The sequence below is a fragment of the Schistocerca nitens genome, chromosome 2 (assembly GCF_023898315.1).
Source record: "Schistocerca nitens isolate TAMUIC-IGC-003100 chromosome 2, iqSchNite1.1, whole genome shotgun sequence".
NCBI lineage: Eukaryota > Metazoa > Arthropoda > Insecta > Orthoptera > Acrididae > Schistocerca > Schistocerca nitens.
This window is the reverse complement of record NC_064615.1, coordinates 75830228-75852070: the sequence shown is the minus strand read 5'-3', so window position 1 is coordinate 75852070 and position 21843 is coordinate 75830228. Positions and strand designations below refer to the sequence as shown.

The following is a 21843-nucleotide window of genomic DNA, read 5'->3' as shown; positions in this document are numbered from 1 at the left end:
AAACAATACTTTTTCTACTTTTCAACATAATCCCCTTGAATATTTATACACTTGTTCCAACGGGCTACAAGCGTTTTTATTCCGGCTGCAAAGAATTCTTTACCTTGATATTTGAACCAATTTCCCACAAACTTTTCATGTCCTCGTTGTCCTGGAACTTCTTCTCACGTAATGCCTCCTTGAGTGCACCATACAAATGGAAATCATTAGGTGCTAAATCAGGACTGTAAGGAGAATGATGCAGTACTTCCCAGCCCATTTTTTCGATGGTTTCACGAGCTAGTTGAGCAATATGAGGACGAGTGTTGTCTTGGAGTATCACACCTCTCCTCTGAGATACACGACGTCTCTCTCTCATGACTGGCTTCACCTTGTTTAAAAGCAAATCCGAGTAGTATTGGCTGCTCTCTCATGACTGGCTTCACCTTGTTTAAAAGCAAATCCGAGTAGTATTGGCTGATCATTGTACGCTGCTCTTCGCGATAATCACAAAAAACTGGACCTTCAGCATCCCAAACGCCGTCAACATGACTTTCCCTGTTTATGCTTGGGATCCGAATTTTTTTCTTGACAGGTGGGTTGGTGTGCTTCCACTCCATGCTTTGTCTTTTTGGTTCTGGCTCATAATATTGAACCCAAGTTTCATCACAAGTTAAAATTTTGTTGAGGAAGTGCTCACCTTCTCTTTCATAACGTTCCTTTAGCTCTGTGCACACTCTCAACCTTGTTTCCTCGTGTAGCCGCGTCAACTCCTTTGGGACCCATTTTGCACATGTTTTGCGGTACTTCAGCTTGTTACAGATAATGTTATGAACTGTACCAATACTAACTTGAACCTTATCAACTATCATTTCCACAGTCACACGGCGGTCGGTACGAACAATGTCGACTTTCAAGTGAGGAAGTTGAAACTGCAACTGGTCGGCCAGAACGGTGTTCGTCAGTCACTGAGTCGCGACCATTTTTGAACTGCTCTACTCACTTGTAAAAATTTGTACCATTCATACAACCTTCACCATAAACTTCAGACATTCTGCAGTATATATTCACTGGTTTCTCGCCTTCGGCAAGTAAAAAACGAATAACAAAACGTCGTTCAACTAATGTGGACGTTTCAAGCGGACTCGCCATCTTGAAATGTATTTTTGAGGTTATAAACAAAACAATGTTGATACATCAGCTGATCAGGACTCATCACAGTGATGCCAACTGAAAGCCATAAAAGTACCAAATTCGCCCTACGAACAGTTTTTTACCCAGACCAACTTGTCTCTTTAATTATAGAATGACCCTCGTAGAACACTGCTCGCGTATTATCAGATTTCTGGAGACCGAGTTCCGAAAACAACGATCGTGGGAAACCCAGATCGCTCTGTTCGTCCACGAGGCCCAGAAAGCTGCAGATATCGTCACCAAGGTTGATACCGTGTTCCTTGACTCCCAGAAGGAGATCTATACAGTTCCGAACTGCCGCAAGCGTAGAGAGTATCAGAACAGTAATGTGACTGGGTTAAAGTGTTTCCAGCAGACAGCAAACATGTTGTACTGAACGGAGGTTAATCTTCAGACGTAAAAGTAAATAATAATTTTATGTTTAAACTGGTCAGTGTTTGCATACAATAACAACAATATGAGATTGCGGATCCGCCTTGATGGAAAACGCTTTTGCTATTTATTTATTTATTTATTTATTTATTCGCAAACTAGTTTCAGCGATAGGTATAGCCATCAGTGGATTCCTTTATCCTAAAACATGCAGAAATAGCGTACTTATAAAACATCGTAAAACGTTATTACATGTGTACTGTTTGGTTCCAAATAATGTTATCTGTGAATAATTTCATTATACCTCATTTACTATACGTCACAGCATGGTTTTACGATTGTTGCCGCTGTTTCCGGCACATTTCCTGCGTTTTTTGTTGCTGTTTTTCTCGGAGTACATCATGTCATCTCCAACTGTAAGAGTGGCTTTTGGCAGACATATACAAAAACGTGAACTCAAGTATGACAGTGTTACACGATTGGGATTGTTTTGGATACAGTTTTGGTGTGTATTAAGTTGTTACGTAGTCTGTCATGTACTCTCGTTCGTTGGACGGCTTGCAGCTATTTTTAGACACAGAAAAACATAACTTGCGCACCTTGTTCGTAATCTAAAACATTACGCCATATTGCTGTCCCGTTTGTGGCGAGATATGTATAGCATACTCCGAGCAGGTTATAAAAATTGTTGCGGGAGTTATGTCTCTGTGAGTGATGTGTGTGTGGGATGGGGGAGGGGGTGTGTTTTCCTGTTGTGTGTCCTTTGTCAGTTCTCTTAGAGCGATAAAGAGTGTGTTATTGCAAAGTGTTGTGTTTTCATTTATTACGTTTTTCCCTTCCACTGTAACGTGTTGATGTAAAAGTAAAATCGGGTGTACTCCAAGGAATTGTTACAAGACCATTACTTTTCACAATATATAATACTTTTCGCCGGCCGAAGTGGCCGTGCGGTTAAAGGCGCTGCAGTCTGGAACCGCAAGACCGCTACGGTCGCAGGTTCGAATCCTGCCTAGGGCATGGATGTTTGTGATGTCCTTAGGTTAGTTAGGTTTAACTAGTTCTAAGTTCTAGGGGACTAATGACCTCAGCAGTTGAGTCCCATAGTGCTCAGAGCCATTTTTTATAATACTTTTCGCAGTATATATCGTGGATAGCGTTCGAAGTTCCCTGATTATTTTAGCGACCGATGTTGTCGTACATAGAGAAGTTGCAACGCTGGAAAACTGCAGCGAAATGCAGGAATACCTGTAGAGGATCGACGTTTCGTGTAGGGATTGGCCTTTTACCTTCACTATAAATATTGTAACGTATTGCGAATACACAGACGACGAGACCCTTTAATGTATGATTACATGTTTGCAGACCAAGTACTGGAAGTAGCTACGTCCATAAAATGTTTAGGACCATACGTACGGGGCGATTCGAAGGCGTAAAAACCACATAAAATTAATCGCGCTTAAGGCAGATGCCAGACAGATTCATTGGGAGAATCCTCAAGAAATGTAGTCCATCAACAAAGGAAGTAGCTTACAAATCCTCTTCTCTAGTGATACTTGAATACAGCGTGTCAGTCTGGAACCGGAAACAAAAAGGATTGACAGAGGAAATATAGAAGATCCAAAGATATGCACCGCGTTTCGTTACAGGTTCATTCATTAACCGCTAAGGCGCCACAGAGAGGCTCAGCTGACTCCAGTAGCAGACGCTGGAAGAGAGGCGATCTGCATCACGGTGTGGTTTCCTGTGACAGCTCTGAGAGCGGACTATATAGAAATATCAACCAATATACTGTTTCCTCCTGCGCATACCTCGCGAAGAGAGCGTGAAGAAAAATTAGAGGTATTAGAGCTCACACACATGCCTACCAACATTCGCTCTTCCCCGCGAACCGTTCGCAACTATTACAGCAAAGAGGAGGAGTGACACTGGTACACAGTGTATAGATACAGATGTAGATAACATGAAATTGTATGCTCGTCGTTCTTTTGTATTGTTTGCCACATATAAAGTAAACTAAAATTATGAGCATGACTAAGCATTTCTTTTTTAGAATTTTATTCACTTGTGATCACAAATACTAGACAGGAGAATATTTTGTGTAGGTTACAAGAAAGATTTTTAGCAGCTGCGTAATCTATCTACTGAACAACAATTACAACATCGTTTCTGAGGTAAGGTGATAATCTAGAAACTAATTTCGATACACTCCAAGTCATTGAACTTGCAAGATTTGTTACTGATAGCCAGTCGCTTTGGGTCCATGGACCCTATGTTGAATACGGTGAGTGGCGGTGAGTATGTATTTCGTTTGCCACTGTCACTTACCACTTTCCTGTTTAAATCGCGAATGCTATGTGGGAAGAACGATTGCTGGTAACCCTCAGTGTGAACCCCAGTCTGTCTAATTTTAATTTTACCTTCATTGTCTTCTCACGAGAAATGCGAAGAAGAAAGCAATATACAGAGTGTTTATAAATGAATATCGGGGTTTTAACGTTTTATAATATGTATTATATTAAACGTACAGTTATAAATAATACACTTCTGGCCATTAAAAATGCTACACCAACAAGAGATGCAGATGATAAACGGGTATTCATTGGACAAATATATTATACTAGGACTGACATGTGATTACATTTTCACGCAATTTGGGTGCATAGATCCTGAGAAATCAGTACCCAGAACAACCACCTCTGGACGTAATAACGGCCTTGATATGCCTGGGCATTGAGTCAAACAGATCTTGGATGGCGTGTACAGGTACAGCAGCCCATGCAGCTTCAACACGATACCACAGTTCATCAAGAGTAGTGACTGGCGTACTGTGACGAGCCAGTTGCTCGGCCACCATTGACTAGACGTTTTCAATTGGTGAGAGATCTGGAGAATGTGCTGGCCAGGGCAGCAGTCGAACATTTTCTGTATCCAGAAAGGCCTCTACGGGACCTGCAACATGCGGTCGTGCATTATCCTGCTGAAATGTAGGGTTTCACAGGGATCGAATGAAGGGTAGAGCCACGGGTCTTAACACATCTGAAATGTAACGTCCACTGTTCAAAGTGCCGTCAATATGAACAAGAGGTGACCGAGACGTGTAACCAATGGCACCCCATACCATCACGCCGGGTGATACGCCAGTATAGCGATGACGAATGCACGCTTTGAATGTGTTCACTGCGATGTCGCCAAACACGGATGCGTCCATCATGATGCTGTAAACAGAACCTCGATTCATCCGGAAAAATGACGTTTTGCCATTCGTGCACCCAGGCTCGTCGTTGAGTAAACCATCGCAGGCGCTCCTGTCTGTGATGCAGCGTCAAGGGTAACCGCACCCATGGTCTCCGAGCTGATAGTCCATGCTGCTGCAAACGTCGTCGAACTGTTCGTGCAGATGGTTGTTGTCTTGCAAACGTCCCCATCTGTTGACTCAGGGATCGAGACTTGGTTGCACGATCCGTTACAGCCATGCGGATAAGATACCTGTCGTCTCGACTGCTAGTGATACGAGGCCGTTGGGATCCAGCACGGCGTTCCGTATTGCCCTCCTGAACCCACCGATTCCATATTCAGTTAACAGTCATTGGATCTCGACCAACGCGAGCAGCAATGTCGCGATACGATAAACCGCAATCGCGATAGGCTACAATCTGACCTTTTATCAAAGTCGGAAACGTGATGGTACGCGTTTCTCCTCGTTACACGAGGCATCACAACAACGTTTCACCAGGCAACGCCGGTCAACTGCTGTTTGCGTATGAGAAATCGGTTGGAAACTTTCCTCATTGTCAGCACGTTGTAGATGTCGCCACCGGCGCCAACCTTGTGTGAATGCTCTGAAAAGCTAATCATTTGCATTTCACAGTATCTTCTTCCTGTCGGTTAAATTTCACGTCTGTAGCACATCATCTTCGTGGTGTAGTAATTTTAATGGCCAGTAGTGTATGTCAAATGAAAGAGCAACTCAAACAGTTTTACCAAGAACCTTATAAATGTTTAAATGTTCACTGTGAGCACCATTTGTCACACGGCACACATCAAGTCTATAGCAAGGGGCCCAATGACAGGGCTTGCTTTGCATGGCCTCCACGTTCACTCGACCCAGCGTCATGCGATTTTTTCCTTTGGGGCTTCATCAAGGATCGTGTGTACGCGCCTCCGCTACCAGCAGACCTCCATGAATTAAGAAATCGGATTGAAGCAGCTGTTGCTACAATCGCTGAAGACACTTACTTATCAACGTTTGGGAAGAACTCGGCTAAATCTAAATCTACATCTACATTTACACTCCGCAAGCCACCCAACGGTGTGTGGCGGAGGGCACTTTACGTGCCACTGTCATTACCTCCCTTTCCTTCTCCAGTCCCGTATGGTTCGCGGGAAGAACGACTGTCTGAAAGCCTCCGTGCGCGCTCGAATCTCTCTAATTTTACATTCGTGATCTCCTCGGGAGGTATAAGTAGGGGGAAGCAATATATTCGATATCTCATCCAGAAACGCACCCTCTCGAAACCTGGCGAGCAAGCTACACCGCGATGCAGAGCGCCTCTTCTGCAGTGTTTGCCACTTGAGTTTGCTAAACATCTCCGTAACGCTATCACGCTTACCACATAAACCTGTGACGAAACGCGCCGCTCTTCTTTGGATCTTCTCTATTTCCTCTGTCAACCCGACCTGGTACGGATCCCAAACTGATGAGCGATACTCAAGTACATGTCGAACGAGTGTTTTGTAACCCACCTCCTTTGTTGATTGACTACATTTTCTAAGCACTCTCCCAATGAATCTCAACCTGGCACCTGCCTCACCAACAATTAATTTTATATGATCATTCCACTTCAAATCGTTCCGTACGCATACTCCCAGATATTTTACAGAAGTAACTGCTACCAGAGTTTGTTCCGCTATCATATAATCATACAATAAAGGATCCTTCTTTCTATGTATATAGACTTGATGTGTGCCCTGTGTCAAATGGTGCTCACATTGAATATTTATAAGGTTCTTGGTACAACTGTTTGAGTTGCTCTTTCATTTGACATATTATTTATAACTGTAAGTTTGGTGTTATAAATATTATAAAGCGTTAAAACCCCGATATTCATTTATAAACACCCTGTATTACATTCTAAGACAAAAAAAGACGCGCAGCATGAAGCAATTATCCGAAGGGGACGGAAATCGGTAGATGATTACAATTTCAGAAAGACTGGATGATTTATTCAAGAGAAAGAGCTTCACAAATCGAGCAAGTCAATAACACGTTAGTCCGCCTCTGGCCCTTATGCAAGCAGTTATTCCGCCTGGCACGGATTGATATGGTTGTTGGATGTCGTCCTGAGGAATACCATGCCAAATTCTGTCCATCTGACGCGTAAGATAGCCAAAATTTCGAGCTGGTTGGACGGCCCTGCCTATAATGCTCTGAACTTTCTCAACTGGCGACACATCTGGCAACCTACCTGGCCAACGTAGGGTTTGGCAAGTATGAAGAAAAACACAGATTCTCTTGCCGTATACTGACGTGCATTGTCTTCCTGAAACGTAAGCCCAGGATGACTTGCCATGAAGGGCATGGTAGAGTATAGTCGACGCACCTCTGTTCTGTAAGGGCGCCATGGATGGCAACCAAAGGGGTCCTGCTATGAAATGACATGGCGCCCCTGGTTGTCGGCCGTATAGCGGGCCACAGGTTTTTATCCTACAACTGCCCAGGGCGTCTCTAGACACCTCTTCGCTGATTATCGGTACTCACCTCGAAGTGAGACTCGTCATTCATCTGCATCTGCATCTACATCTACGTGATTACTCTGGTATTCATAATAAAGTGCCTGGCAGAGGGTTCAATGAACCACCTTCAAGCTGTATCTCTACCGTTCCACTCTCGAATGGCACGCGGGAAAAACGAGCACTTAAATTTTTCCGTGCGAGCCCTGATTTCTCTTATTTTATCGTGATGATCATTTTTCCCTATGTAGGTGGGTCCAGCAGAATGTTTTCGCAATCGGAGGAGCAAACTGGTGATTGAAATTTCATGAGGAGATCCCATCGCAACGAAAAACGCCCTTGTTTTAATGATTGCCACTCCATTCCACGTATCATATCTGTGACACTATCTCCCCTATTTCGCGATAATACAAAACGAGCTGCCCTTCTTTGTACTTTTTCGATGTCATCCGTCAGTCCCACCTAATGCGGATCCCACACCGCACAGCAATACTCCAGAATTTGGAGGACAAGCGTGGTGTAAGCAGTCTCTTTAGTAGACCAGTTGCACCTTCTAAGTGTTCTGCCAATGAATCGCACAGTCTTTGGTTTGCTCTACCCACAATATTATCTACGTGATCGTTCCAATTTAGGTTATTTGTAATTGTAATCACTAAGTATTTAGTTGAATTTACAGCCTTCAGATTTGTGTGACTTATCGCGTAATCGAAATTTAGTTGATTTCTTTCAGTATTCAGGGTCAAGTGCCACATTTCGCACCATACAGATATCTTATCTAAATCATTTTGCACGTCGTTTTGATCATCTGATGACTTTACAAGATGGTAAATGACAGCGTCTTCTGCAAACAATCTAAGACGGCTACGCAGATTGTCTCCTATGTCGTTAATATAGATCAGGAACAATAGAGGGCCTACAACACTTCCTTGGGAAACGCCGGATATTACTTCTGTTTTACTCGATGACCTTCCGTCTATTACTATGAACTCTGACCTTTCTGACAGGAAATCATGTATCCAGTCGCACAACTGAAGCGATACTCCGTAGGCACGCAGTTTGGTTAGAAGACGCTTGTGAGGAACGGTGTCGAAAGCCTTCTGGAAATCTAAAAATATGGAATCAATTTGGCATCCCCTGTCGATAGTACTTATTACTTCATGAGTATAAAAAGCTAGTTGTGTTTCAGAAGAACGATATTTTCTGAAACCGTGCTGACTATGTGTCGATAAATTGTTTTCTTCGAGATACTTCATGATGTTCGAATACAGTATATGTTCCAAAACCCTGTTGCAAATCGACGTTAATGATATAGGCCTGTAATTCAGCGTATCACTCCTACTTCGCTTTTTGGGTATTGGTGTGACTTGAGCAATTGTCCACTGTTTAGGTACGGATCTTTCTGTGAGCGAGCGGTTGTATATAAATGCTAAATATGGAGCTATTTTATCAACATACTCTGAGACGAACCTGACTGGTACATAATCTGAACCAAAGGCCTTGCCTTTATTAAGTGATTTAAGCTGCTTTGCTACACCGGGGATATCTACTTCTATGTTTCTCATCTTGGCAGTAGTTGTTGATTGGAATTCAGGAATATTTACTTCGTCTTCTTCGGTGAAGGAGTTTCGGAAAACCGTGTTTAATAACTCTGCTTTAGTGGCACTGTCATCAGTGACTTCACCGTTGTTATCGCGCAGTGAAAGTATTGACTACGTCTTGCCACTGGTGTGCTTTATGTATGACCAGAATCTCTTTGGGTTTTCTGCCAGATTTCGAGACAGAATTTCGTTGTGGAAGTTATTAAAAGCATCTCGCATTGAAGTACGCGCCAAATTTCGAACTTCTGTAAAACTTTACCAATCTTGGGGATTTTGCGTTCTTTTAAATTTGGCATGCTTTTTTTTTTTTTTTTTTTTTTTTTTTTTTTTTTTTTTTGCTTCTGTAATAGCAATCTGACCCGTTTTGTGTACCATGGGGGATCAGTACCGTCAGTTATTAATTTATGTGGTATACAGGGTGAGTCACCTGGATATATTTCGTAAACCACGTCAAATACTGACGAACCGATTCCACAGACCGAACGTGAGGAGAGGGGCTAGTGTAATTGGTTAATACAAATTATAAAAAAATGCACGGAAGTATGTTTTTTAACACAAACCTACGGTTTTTTAAAATGGAACCACGTTAGTTTTGTTAGCACATCTGAACATATAAACAAATACGTAATCAGTGCCGTTTGTTGCATTGTAAAATGTTAAGTACATCCGGAGATATTGTAACCTAAAGTTGACGCTTGAGTACCATTCCTCCGCTGTTCGATCGTGTGTATCGGAGAGCACCGAATTACGTAGGGATCCAAAGGGAACGGTGATGGACCTTAGGTACAGAAGAGACATTGAACATCTATTGGACTGACATGTCGGGACACACTCTATTCCACTCCGTAATTGAAAACAGAAGCCACGTGTGTACCTGTACCTCACCCCTCATGGTGATGTACATGTGCGTCAGTGAAAAAGACCAATAAAAATGTGTTAGCATGTGGACGTAATGTGCTGTTCCAGTCTCTTCTGTACCTAAGGTCCATCACCGTTCCCTTTGGATCCCTACGTAATTCGGTGCTCTCCGATACACACAATCGAACAGCGGAGGAGTGGTACTCAAGCGTCAACTTTAAGTTACAATATCTCCGGATGTAATTAACATTTTACAATGCAACAAACGGCACTGATTACGTATTTGTTTATATGTTCAGATGTGCTAACAAAACTAACGTGGTTCCATTTTAAAAAACGTAGGTTTGTGTTAAAAAACATACTTCCGTGCATTTTTTTATTGTTTGTATTAACCAATTACACTAGCCCCTCTCCTCACGTTCGGTCTGTGGAATCGGTTCGTCAGTATTTGATGTGGTTTACGAAATATATCCAGCGGTAATGTTAGGTGACTCACCCTGTATATCTCTCAATTTCTGTCGATACTATCTCTTTGAAAACATTCCACAACTTTTCTACACTTCCATTATCAGATCGTAAAGAGTGAAGACAGTCTCTTAAAAAGGCGTTAAGAGCATTTTTATCAGCTTTTCTAAATAGATATACTTTGCGTTTCTTTTTGATGGTTGTAGGTGTTACGGTATCCAGCCTAGCAGCAATTGAAGACAGTTCTACTCCAGTCAATGGGAATCCAGGCCGAAGACGTGTCCGGAGACACCGCGGACATCAGTGGGTTACCAAAGTGGCTGTCGTCCACCATACGGCCCAACAATTGGGAGTGATGGTCTGGGCTCCCATTTCATTTCATGGCAGGACCTCTTTGGTTGTCATCCGCGACACTCTAACCGCACAGCAGTCCGTCAACGATATTCTGCGATCCGTTATGTTCCCCTTCATGGCAAGCCACCCAGGGCTTACATTTCAGCAAGATAATGCCCGCCTGTGCACAGGAAGAGTTTCTCCTGCTTGTCTTCATGCTTGTAATACTCTACCTTGGCTAGCACGGTCGCCGGGTTTCTCTCCAATTGCGATGGTCTACAGTATTACGGACAGGGCCCTCCAACCATCTCGGGAATTTAACGATCTCACGCGCCAACTGAACGAAATTTGCATGGTATCCCTCAGGAAGACATCCAGCAACTCTTATCAGTCAATGCCAAGCCGAATAACTGCTTGCATAGGGCTAGAGGCGGACCAGCTTGCTCTGTTTACGAAGTTCTTTCTTTTGAATAAATCATCCAATCTTTCTGAAATTGTAGTCACTTGTTTGTCTGTACATGTACATCACATCTACCGATTTCAGTCGCATTTGGATGTTTCCTTCGTGGTGCGTCAGTTTTTTCAAATGGTTCGAATGGCTCTGAACACTATCGGTCCTAACATCTGATTTCATGTGTCCCCTACAATTTAGAACTACTTAAACCTAACTAACCTAAGGACATCACACACATCCATGCCCGAAGCAGGATTCGCACCTGCGACCGTAGCGGTCGCCCGGTTCCAGACTGAAGCGCATAGAACCGCTCGGCGGCAACGGCCGGCGTCAGTTTTTTCCGTCGTAGAATGTATACGCCCTCGGAATTTCAACACTAAAACACATCGTGATTCACAAAACTACTGTTGTAGCGTCTGCCACGGATGGAGGGGGAGGGGGGGCGTTGGTTGAGCACCTCTGTGACGTGTTCGCGCTTACTAAACGAAAAAGACGCTTCTCTTCTTTGAACCTTAGAGAACCTGGTAAGATTCAGATAGCGGTCGAATGGTGGTTCCGTAAGATACCTCCTTCGTTGGTGTACTGCACTTCATTTGGTTTCTTCCATTGAATCTTAGTCTGGCGTCTGGCTTACCTTGCCTTTAGTTTCATGTGGTCGTTCCACTTCAGCTCCCAAATATTTAATAGATGTGACTGTTTTCAGTGATTGTTCGACATTCGTCTAATCATACAATAATGGTTCCTTCCACCTATTTACATTATATATTTTTTATGTTATCGATCAACTGCCGATAATCGCGCCAATCCTTTGCGGACATTCCTGCATTTCGCTACCGTTTTCTAGCGTTGCGAGTCCTCTATACAGGGTGTCCCTGGGAGAACGGCCAGTATTCGTGGATACCACAGGAATGATTATTCGAAGCAAAAAAAGTCTAGTAAACATGGGCTCTGAAACGCATACCTTACGAGCTATGAGCACTTTTTCGTCTTCGATACTCTGAAACAAATCTCTCTTACTGCAAGCTCTTTTCTTTCCATACTTTGGTAGGAGGTAATGTGGACAAAACAAGAAAAAATTTCTGTAAGTACGTGCTCTAAAATGCACTTGTTTAGTAAAAGAGATAGGTTCCATAGTAGCGCAGGTGAACAAGTGCTCATAACTCTTAGGGTATGCACTTTATAGCAGACGTTAAACTGACTTTTTTTCTTGTTTTGGTCTATACTATCACGTCTCGAAACATGGAAGGCAAAGAGTTTGCAGTAGGAAAGATTCGTCTCACAATATTGAAGATGAAAAATTGCGCACAGCTTTTAAGTATGCAACAGCATTATCTGCAAACAGTCTCGTGGAGCTTTCAACATTGTGGCCGAGGCTTTGTGAACAGTGGCAGTAATATACAACACACCCTTGGGCAATACCGGAAGTAACTTTTACTTCTCAAGATTTATCTCCGTTAACAACTGCATGTTGTATTCTATTCGCTAGTAACTCTTTAATTCAACCAGAAAGCTCGTCTGATATTGTACAAGTTCGTATTTCCCTCATTAGGTGATGTGTGGGACCGTCCAATGCCAAGCGGCAGCCAAGGAACACAGCGTCAGTATTTCGCGGACTAACAGAGCGAGTCGGGTTTCACACTGTCGTTGTTTGCGGCATCATTGTTGATTCTTACACAGGAGATTTTTGGTCTCCACAAAAGTCATAATACGCTACAAGAAAATATAGCGTACGCATTACGTATGAGGGTATGTGACTGCAAGGACAGAACGTTAAACTTCTTACCGCCATACTTTCCAATCGGATCGAAGTGGGTGAACTTCCAGTATTACCATCCCTATCTGGCGATTGGATCAGCATCAAGTGTGTTCCATATCATCCATAAGACACTGCAGAATGATTTGTGGTTTAACTCAGGATATTTGCGCGTCGTATACTGATCGGGTACTCTTCTTCACCTTTCCTCCCATTATTGGCGATATACCGGTAGTGAAAATTCATTCCACCACAAGGATTATGCTTGGCTCCCTCTTGGTCAAGTACATGTCATACTAATAGGCTTTGGCAGCAGACAGCCGAATGTTGGCGAAGTGCTGATGTCATAATTCTATTGCTGCAGTCAGCAGGCGTTAGTAGAAGTTAACAACTAAAGAGAGTGGCACTGGTAATGGTGACAACAATAATATTATTGATAGACTGATTTCAGAGACGTCAGACAAGTTTCACTTTTTGTAGCTGGGATTCACAGTCATCAAAAACTTTTTGAAGGACATCATCTTTACGCCAATGACTATTACAAATTTTTATTACGCACTACTGCAATTTCGGCCTTAGGCCATTATCAACTGCTGATATTACGGCTTTAAGTCATGTCTTCGTTCTTTGAAAGATCAGCAACATCCCGTATACCTGCCCAGGCAAACAATCAATGTACTTGTTGCAGCTGGGATTCACAGTCAGCACTTGATAATGGCCTAAGGTCGAAATCGCAACAGTGTGTAATAAAAACTTATAACAGTCACTGGCGTAAAGATGATGTCCTTCAAAAAGTTTTTCATGACTGTGAAACCCAGCTACAACAAGTGTATTCATTGTTTGCCTAGCCAGGCATACGGGATATTGCTGATCTTTCAACGAACGAAGACATGGCTTAAAGTCGTAATATCAGCACTTGATAATGGCCTAAGGCCGAAATTGCAATAGTGTGTAATAAAAACTTATCATAGTCACTGGCGTAAAGACAATGTCCTTCAAAAAGACAAGTTTCAGTTTTCTTTTTCTCGTTGAGACAAGTGCTTTGATAGTAAAGGCATTTGCTGTAGTACCTTGTAAGGAAGCAGAAGAACTTGCGAGTCCAACTCCTTCAAATACACGTAGTTGAAATCGCCCTCAGTGTACATCATGTCCACTTGTTTTGTTGCACTTGAAAGTAAGTGGAAAGGCATCCGTCTCGTGCGAACTTTGTTAAACTGCTTGGCCCAGTCACCCTTGAAATAAATGGCGTTGATTAACACCATCAAGGTACGATCATCTAGGTAACCTGAAAAGAGTTTCAAAACGTACATTATAAATTATATTCATACGAAAATGCTAATGTTAACTATTATGAGATTAAGGTCCCTTAATTTCCTCTGAGCCACCGGAAACACATTAGAAAAGGTATAGGAAAATGATCCAAATTTGGCTACACTGTCAGTTTGTTAACTTGATAACTATGATATTGTGTTATTCAAGAAAACAACCACCGCGGAAAACTTGCACCGATATTTTGTTGCAGACATAAGATAAAATAACTTGTTTACTCTTGTTAGATATCACACATAAGCTAAAGACAGTGTGCATTATATATGATCAGATCTCTGCGAACATTGCTCAATTTGTTATTGCAGTAACTAACATTATTAATGTCATTCCATAAGAATTGTGCTAATTATTTGGCTGTTTTCATTAGTCAATAATTATAAATCTTCTGAAATTTCCATAGCAATACTCTCAACAAACAATATCACAGGAACTCTTTAGCACATTCATATTCGAGGAAGGTCTTCGACATTATGTACGTTAATAATCTTCCTCTAGATCAGTGGTCGTCAACCCGAAATAAGTGTTCGTGTGGTCCGCGGTTCTCAGGCGTATTTTATACTAAAATGAATCTAGACACTAAAAGTCGAATAAAAAAAGTCAGCTATTGTTAGGAACTTCTTAAGAGTGTAGTTTTACTGCTTAGTAACAAATAAAAATGCTTACAGAGATAGTAATATATCAAGATGTGACGGTTGGTGGATTCGGCCATGAGCAAAGTAAACTTAGCCGCTTACCTAAGTGGCAGAGGTACTAAACATTTGTGATCACGTCACGTCCACTATGTGACCAAAAGTATCCGGACACTCCCAAAAACATACATTTTTCATATTAGGTGCACCTACTGCCAGTTACTTCATATCAGCGACCTCGTGAGAGAGCAGAATGGGACGCTTTGCAGAACTCACGGACTTCGAACGTGGTCAGGTGATTGCGTGTCACTTGTGTCATACGTCTGTACGTAGATTTCCTCACTCCTAAACATCTCTAGGTCCACTGTTTCCGATGTGATAGTGAAATGGAAACGTGAAGGGACGCGTACAGCACAAAATCGTACAGGCCGACCTCGTCTGTTGACTGACTGAGACCGCCGACAGTTGAAGAAGGTCGTTATGTGTAATAGGCAGACATATATCCAGACCATAACACAGGAATTCGAAACTGCATCAGGATCCACTGCAACTTCTATGACATTTAGGTGGGAGGTGAGAAAAGTTGGATTTCATGGTCGAGCGGCTGCTCACAAGCAACACATCACACCGGTAAATGCCAAACGACGCCTCTCTTGGTGTAAGGAGGGTAGACATTGGACGATTGAACAGTGGAAAAATTTTGTGTGGAGTGACGAATTACGGTACACAACATGGCGATCAAAATGGCTCTGTGAACTATGGGACTTAACTGCTGAGGTCATCAGTCCCCTAGAACTTAGAACTACTTAAACCTAACTAACCTAAGGACAACACACACATCCATGCCCGAGGCAGGATTCGAACCTGCGACCGCAGCGGTCGCGCGGTTCCAGACTGTAGCGACTAGAACCGCTCGGCCACACCAGCCGGCCAACGTGGCGATCCAATGGCAGGGTGTGGGTATGGCGAATGCCCGGTGAAAGTCATCTGCCAGCGTGTGCAGTGCCAACAGTAAAATTCGGTGGCGGTGATGTTATGGGGGGGGTCGTGTTTTTCATAGAGGGAGCTTGCATCCCTTGTTGTTTTGCGTGGTACTGTCACAGCACAGGCCTACATTGATGTTTTAAGCACCTTCTTGCTTCCCACTATTGAGGAGCAATTCGGGGATGGCGAGTGCATCTTTCAACACGATCAAGCACCTGTTCATAACGCACGGCCTGTGGCGGAGAGGTTACACGACAAAAAGCATACCTGTAAAGGACTGGCCTGCACAGAGTCCTGACCTGAATCCTATAGAACACCTTTGGGATGTTTTGGAAAGCTGACTTCGTGCCAGGCCTCAGCGACCGACATCGACACCTTTCCTCAGTGGAGCCCTCCGTGAAGAATGGGCTGCCATTCCCGAAGAAACCTTCCAGCACCTGACTCAACGTATGCCTGCGAGAGTGGAAGCTGTCATCAAGGCAAAGGGTGGGCCGACTCCATATTGAATTCCAGCATTACCGATGGAGGGCGCCACGAACTTGTCATTTTCAGCCAGGTGTCCGGATGCTTTTGATCACATAGTGTATTACATAACGCAATGAATTACGAATACAGTTGTGCAGCACGAAGTGGTGTTAAGGAGGAAAAAGCATTATTTTCTTCTCCAAATTCTGCAATATCTTTCTTGCGACTACCACTGAGCATAAGTGGCATGATATAGATTACATAAGCCCGCATCTCGTGGTCGTGCGGTAGCGTTCTCGCTTCCCACGCCCGGGTTCCCGGGTTCGATTCCCGGCGGGGTCAGGGATTTTCTCTGCCTCGTGATGGCTGGGTGTTGTGTGCTGTCCTTAGGTTAGTTAGGTTTAAGTAGTTCTAAGTTCTAGGGGACTTATGACCACAGCAGTTGAGTCCCATAGTGCTCAGATCCATTTGAACCAATAGATTACATAAGCGGCCCCGCAATACCAGGGATGGATTGCATGCTCGTTTCAACATCTACATGTACATCCATACTCCGCAAGCCACCTGACGGTGTGTGGCGGAGGGTACCTTGAGTCCCTCTATAGGTTCTCCCTTCTATTCCAGTCTCGTATTGTTCGTGGAAAGAAGGATTGTCGGTATGCCTCTGTGTTTATCTATCATCTCCGTAACGCTTTCGCGATTACTAAATGATCCTGTAACGAAGCGCGCTGCTCTCCGTTGGATCTTCTCTATCTCTTCTATCAACCCTATCTGGTACGGATCCCACACTGCTGAGCAGTATTCAAGCAGTGGGCGAACAAGCGTACTGTAACCTACTTCCTTTGTTTTCGGATTGCATTTCCTTAGGATTCTTCCAATGAATCTCAGTCTGGCATCTGCTTTACCGACGATCAACTTTATATGATCATTCCATTTTAAATCACTCCTAATGCCTACTCCCAGATAATTTATGGAATTAACTGCTTCCAGTTGGTGACCTGGTATATTGTAGCTAAATGATAAAGGATCTTTCTTTCTATGTATTCGCAGCACATTACACTTGTCTACATTGAGATTCAATTGCCATTCCCTGCACCATGCGTCAATTCGCTGCAGATCCTCCTGCATTTCAGTACAATTTTCCATTGTTACAACCTCTCGATATACCACAACATCATCCGCAAAAAGCCTCAGTGAACTTCCGATGTTATCCACAAGGTCATTTATGTATATTGTGAATATCAACGGTCCTACGACACTCCCCTGTGGCACATCTGAAATCACCCTTACTTCGGAAGACTTCTCTCCATTGAGAATGACATGCTGCGTTCTGTTATCTAGGAAGTCTTCAATCCAATCACACAATTGGTCTGATAGTCCATATGCTCTTACTTTGTTCATTAAATGACTGTGGGGAACTGTATCAAACGCCTTTGCGGAAGTCAAGAAACACGGCATCTACCTGGGAATCCGTGTCTATGGCCCTCTGAGTCTCGTGGACCGAGTGGGACGCTGTCCACGGGGCTGCTGAGCAAGTAACGCTTTCAGAAGGCTCAAAGCCAACCAATGGGAGAGCAGAGACCGGTCACGTGTGATATCCAGGCTGGCCGGGGAGACAGTGGCTGCAGCAGCGGATCGCTCTCTTGTCCACCAGCGCTCCTGTCCTACGGACGCGTCCTCGTGCTCCTCCCATTGAGGGCGAAATGCTCTCCGCCACTACGCGTGGTTCCCTCAGCGGCCGTAGCAAACGACAGACCAAATGTATCCCGTATAATAGGAGGAGCAGAATAAATCTCCATTCTTCGGCGACTCTCTTTTCCATTCCACGTGCTAAAGTGAACAGTATCAGTCCTGGATGCCCACATACGCTCCTTAACCCATTCTGACACCTACACTGTTACTGTTATTAATCGCTTAATCATCCGCTCACACAGACCACGCACCAAGACTTCGTCAGCGAATTACAATGTCACAACTTTGGGGTCGCTGAGGGTGACAGCAATCTGAAACAGACAACAGTCGTCACGAAGTGTTGCGAGAGGTGCCGACTTTTAAAGATCAGTACTTGGGAGACCGCGGCTAATCTACTTGGGGCTCATAACATACTAATTTATACAGGTGAAACGTCCCCTTAGAAAAATTAGTGAATGATTGTGGTGGTAAACCCCTTACGTTATTTGATTTTCAAACAGCTGAGCAAAACTGAACGTACTCAGACATTTCTCTCTTTACTTATTCTGATCATCACTAAACTGACAAACAATATTTTTAGCGCAACGCAATCTGACTTTCGATAATACCTACAAAAGAATGGCCCTGACTAACAATAACATATACCTTTCATAAATCACTTACCTCACAAAAATCTTCGTTACTCGAACTACCGCAATACAGCGAGCGCCACTACTGCCAGCTAAGTAAAAGATTCAAACTACTGAAGGCACTAACTACTGATAGGTATAGTTAGCTAATGAAAGATTTTGATAAAGAACAAACAATGTATTTACCTTAATAGTGTTCAAAAGTCATTTTATATATATATATATATATATATATATATATATATATATATATATATATATATATATATATATACTGTCTCTGATGGACACACGTCCAGATCATCCGCTCTCAAAACTCTGCCGTCTCTCACCCCACATCCACCACTGCTGGCGGCTCACCTCCAACTGCACAACGCTACACGCTGTTCACATCCAACTGCCCAACACTACAATAGCAAATATTGCAACAATGCCGACCAGCCTCAGACTGCACACATCACAGTCAGGGGTTTTCATATAGAGCGCTACATGGCGTTCAAATGGTTCAAATGGCTCTGAGCACTATGGGACTTAACATCTGTGGTCATCAGTCCCCTAGAACTTAGAACTACTTAAACCTAACTAACCTAAGGACGTCACACACATCCATGCCCGAGGCAGGATTCGAACCTGCGACCATAGCAGTCGCGCGGTTCCGGACTGGGCGCCTAGAACCGCTAGACCACCGCGGCCGGCTGCTACATGGCGTTACCAACACAAAAACCTAAACAGCCTACTTACACAGGTTACCAACTAATAATAAGATCGGTACGACTGCGGCCCCTGGTACCACTCCACAATGTCAGTATTGGCTCCAGAGCAGAAAAATCTAACGACCACTGCTCTAGGTCCTTAAAAGGACCATCCATTTAAGAACGTTCTGTGGGAACGAAAACAGTCTGGAAGTCACTTAAACAGCAGTCATATCTACAGCCGCCATCTCATTAAGGATATTTGAAGAAACGCATTAAGAGAAGAATACGATTATACGAGTGGCACTGAAAAGAGGCTTACGGCTTTTGGCAGTGGAAGGTAAACTGGTCATAAATGATTCTTTTTTAGTTACATAGCATTCGCCTACTTTGCTTTTCCAAACAACCCTGGAATGATGACAAAAATCAAACACGATTTTCTTCTGTATTGTCCTGTATATTTTTCTAATCTTAGGGCGGTTGGCTATTGTTTGCCACGAATAGGTTTCCGATAGCGATAATTTATGAAGGTACGTGTGGAATGGAAGAAAAGAATATTTCATAATAAACTTCCAACATTTCCAATTTCTATTTAGCTATTTTAAAAATTATAATTGCATAGCTGATTTACCAAATCAGTTAAGAATTTTACAATATTGAGGGGGAACGACAGGATGACAGTCGAAAAACTCGATTTTTTTTTTAAATTATGGAATTAGAAAGTATATACATTGAAGAATTGTTCCCCAAAATATTATGCGCGAACTCCAAAAAGTAACGATTATGTGAGCGTTTGAAGCCGAGCGTGCATAACACAAAACGCCATTTCCTTGAGTCGTTATCGATGCCACCACCCCTATTTATACCGATTTGAGTAAACACGATTTGCTGGGCCGCTGTTTGGGCAGTTTTACTCAAAATGTGAACGAAAGTTTCAATAGTCTCATTTGGAGACACGCTCCAAAAAGAACATCCAGCCGAGCGAAATTGTCAACATTGCTTCATATCTGGCCATATGTCTATTCAGGGCAGGCCATATTGCACTGCATGTGGCAAATGCCCTTAAAATCGAAATCGGCGATGAAATGCGCCTATGCGCTCAGCAACGAAAAGAGCTTTGAGGACGAAAATGCGGGCTATCAGGTCAAAAGTAGCAGAAAGCGGCCATCCGCTAGCTGGGCGATAGTTATTACGGACCATGCATCGATGATAGCCCGCATGTTTCAAGCTTTGTCCCTTTTTTTATATGATAAATACTTGTTGTTGTTGTGGTCTTCAGTCCTGAGACTGGTTTGATGCAGCTCTCCATGCTACTCTATCCTGTGCAAGCTTCTTCATCTCCCAGTACCTACTGCAACCTACATCCTTCTGAATCTGCTTAGTGTATTGATCTCTTGGTCTCCCTCTACGATTTTTACCCTCCACGCTGCCCTCAAATGCTAAATTTGTGATCCCTTGATGCCTCAAAACATGTCCTACCAACCGATCCCTTCTTCTAGTCAAGTTGTGCCACAAACTTCTCTTCTCCCCAATCCTATTCAATACCTCCTCATTAGTTACGTGATCTACCCACCTTATATTCAGCATTCTTCTGTAGCACCACATTTCGAAAGCTTCTATTCTCTTCTTGTCCAAACTGGTTATTGTCCATGTTTCACTTCCATACATGGCTACACTCCATACAAATACTTTCAGAAACGACTTCCTGACACTTAAATCTATACTCGATGTTAACAATTATCTCTTCTTCAGAAACACTTTCCTTGCCATTGCCAGTCTACATTTTATATCCTCTCTACTTCGACCATCATCAGTTATTTTACTCCCTAAATAGCAAAACTCCTTTACTACTTTAAGTGTCTCATTTCCTAATCTAATTCCCTCAGCATCACCAGATTTAATTTGACTACATTCCATTATCCTCGTTTTGCTTTTGTTGATGTTCATCTTATATCCTCCTTTCAAGACACTGTCCATTCCGTTCAACTGCTCTTCCAAGTCCTTTGCTGTCTCTGACAGAATTACAATGTCATCGGCGAACCTCAAAGTTTTTACTTCTTCTCCATGAATTTTAATACCTACTCCGAATTTTTCTTTTGTTTCCTTTACTGCTTGCTCAATATACAGATTGAATAACATCGGGGAGAGGCTACAACCCTGTCTCACTCCTTTCCCAACCACTGCTTCCCTTTCATGCCCCTCGACTCTTATAACTGCCATCTGGTTTCTGTACAAATTGTAAATAGCCTTTCGCTCCCTGTATTTCACCCCTGCCACCTTCAGAATTTGAAAGAGAGTATTCCAGTTAACGTTGTCAAAAGCTTTCTCTAAGTCTACAAATGCTAGAAACGTAGGTTTGCCTTTTCTTAATCTTTCTTCTAAGATAAGTCGTAAGGTTAGTATTGCCTCACGTGTTCCAACATTTCTACGGAATCCAAACTGATCTTCCCCGAGGTCCGCTTCTACCAGTTTTTCCATTCGTCTGTAAAGAATTCGCGTTAGTATTTTGCAGCTGTGACTTATTAAACTGATAGTTCGGTAATTTTCACATCTGTCAACACCTGCTTTCTTTGGGATTGGAATTATTATATTCTTCTTGAAGTCTGTGGGTTTTTCGCCTGTCTCATACATCTTGCTCACCAGATGGTAGAGTTTTGTCATGACTGGCTCTCCCAAGACCATCACTA

At 43.0% G+C, this 21843-nt stretch overlaps 1 protein-coding gene across 3 annotated transcripts in view; it reads right to left on the bottom strand.

The window, feature by feature from the left end:
* The window catches only part of LOC126235741 (leukocyte elastase inhibitor-like), a 227039-nt gene that overhangs the window by 77602 nt on the left and 127594 nt on the right, over positions 1–21843 (bottom strand). For all 3 annotated transcript variants that reach the window (XM_049944524.1, XM_049944526.1, XM_049944525.1), the window contains exon 5: positions 13807–14021. In XM_049944524.1, coding sequence (XP_049800481.1) covers positions 13807–14021 — 215 coding nt within the window. The remainder of the gene's footprint in view (positions 1–13806; positions 14022–21843) is intronic.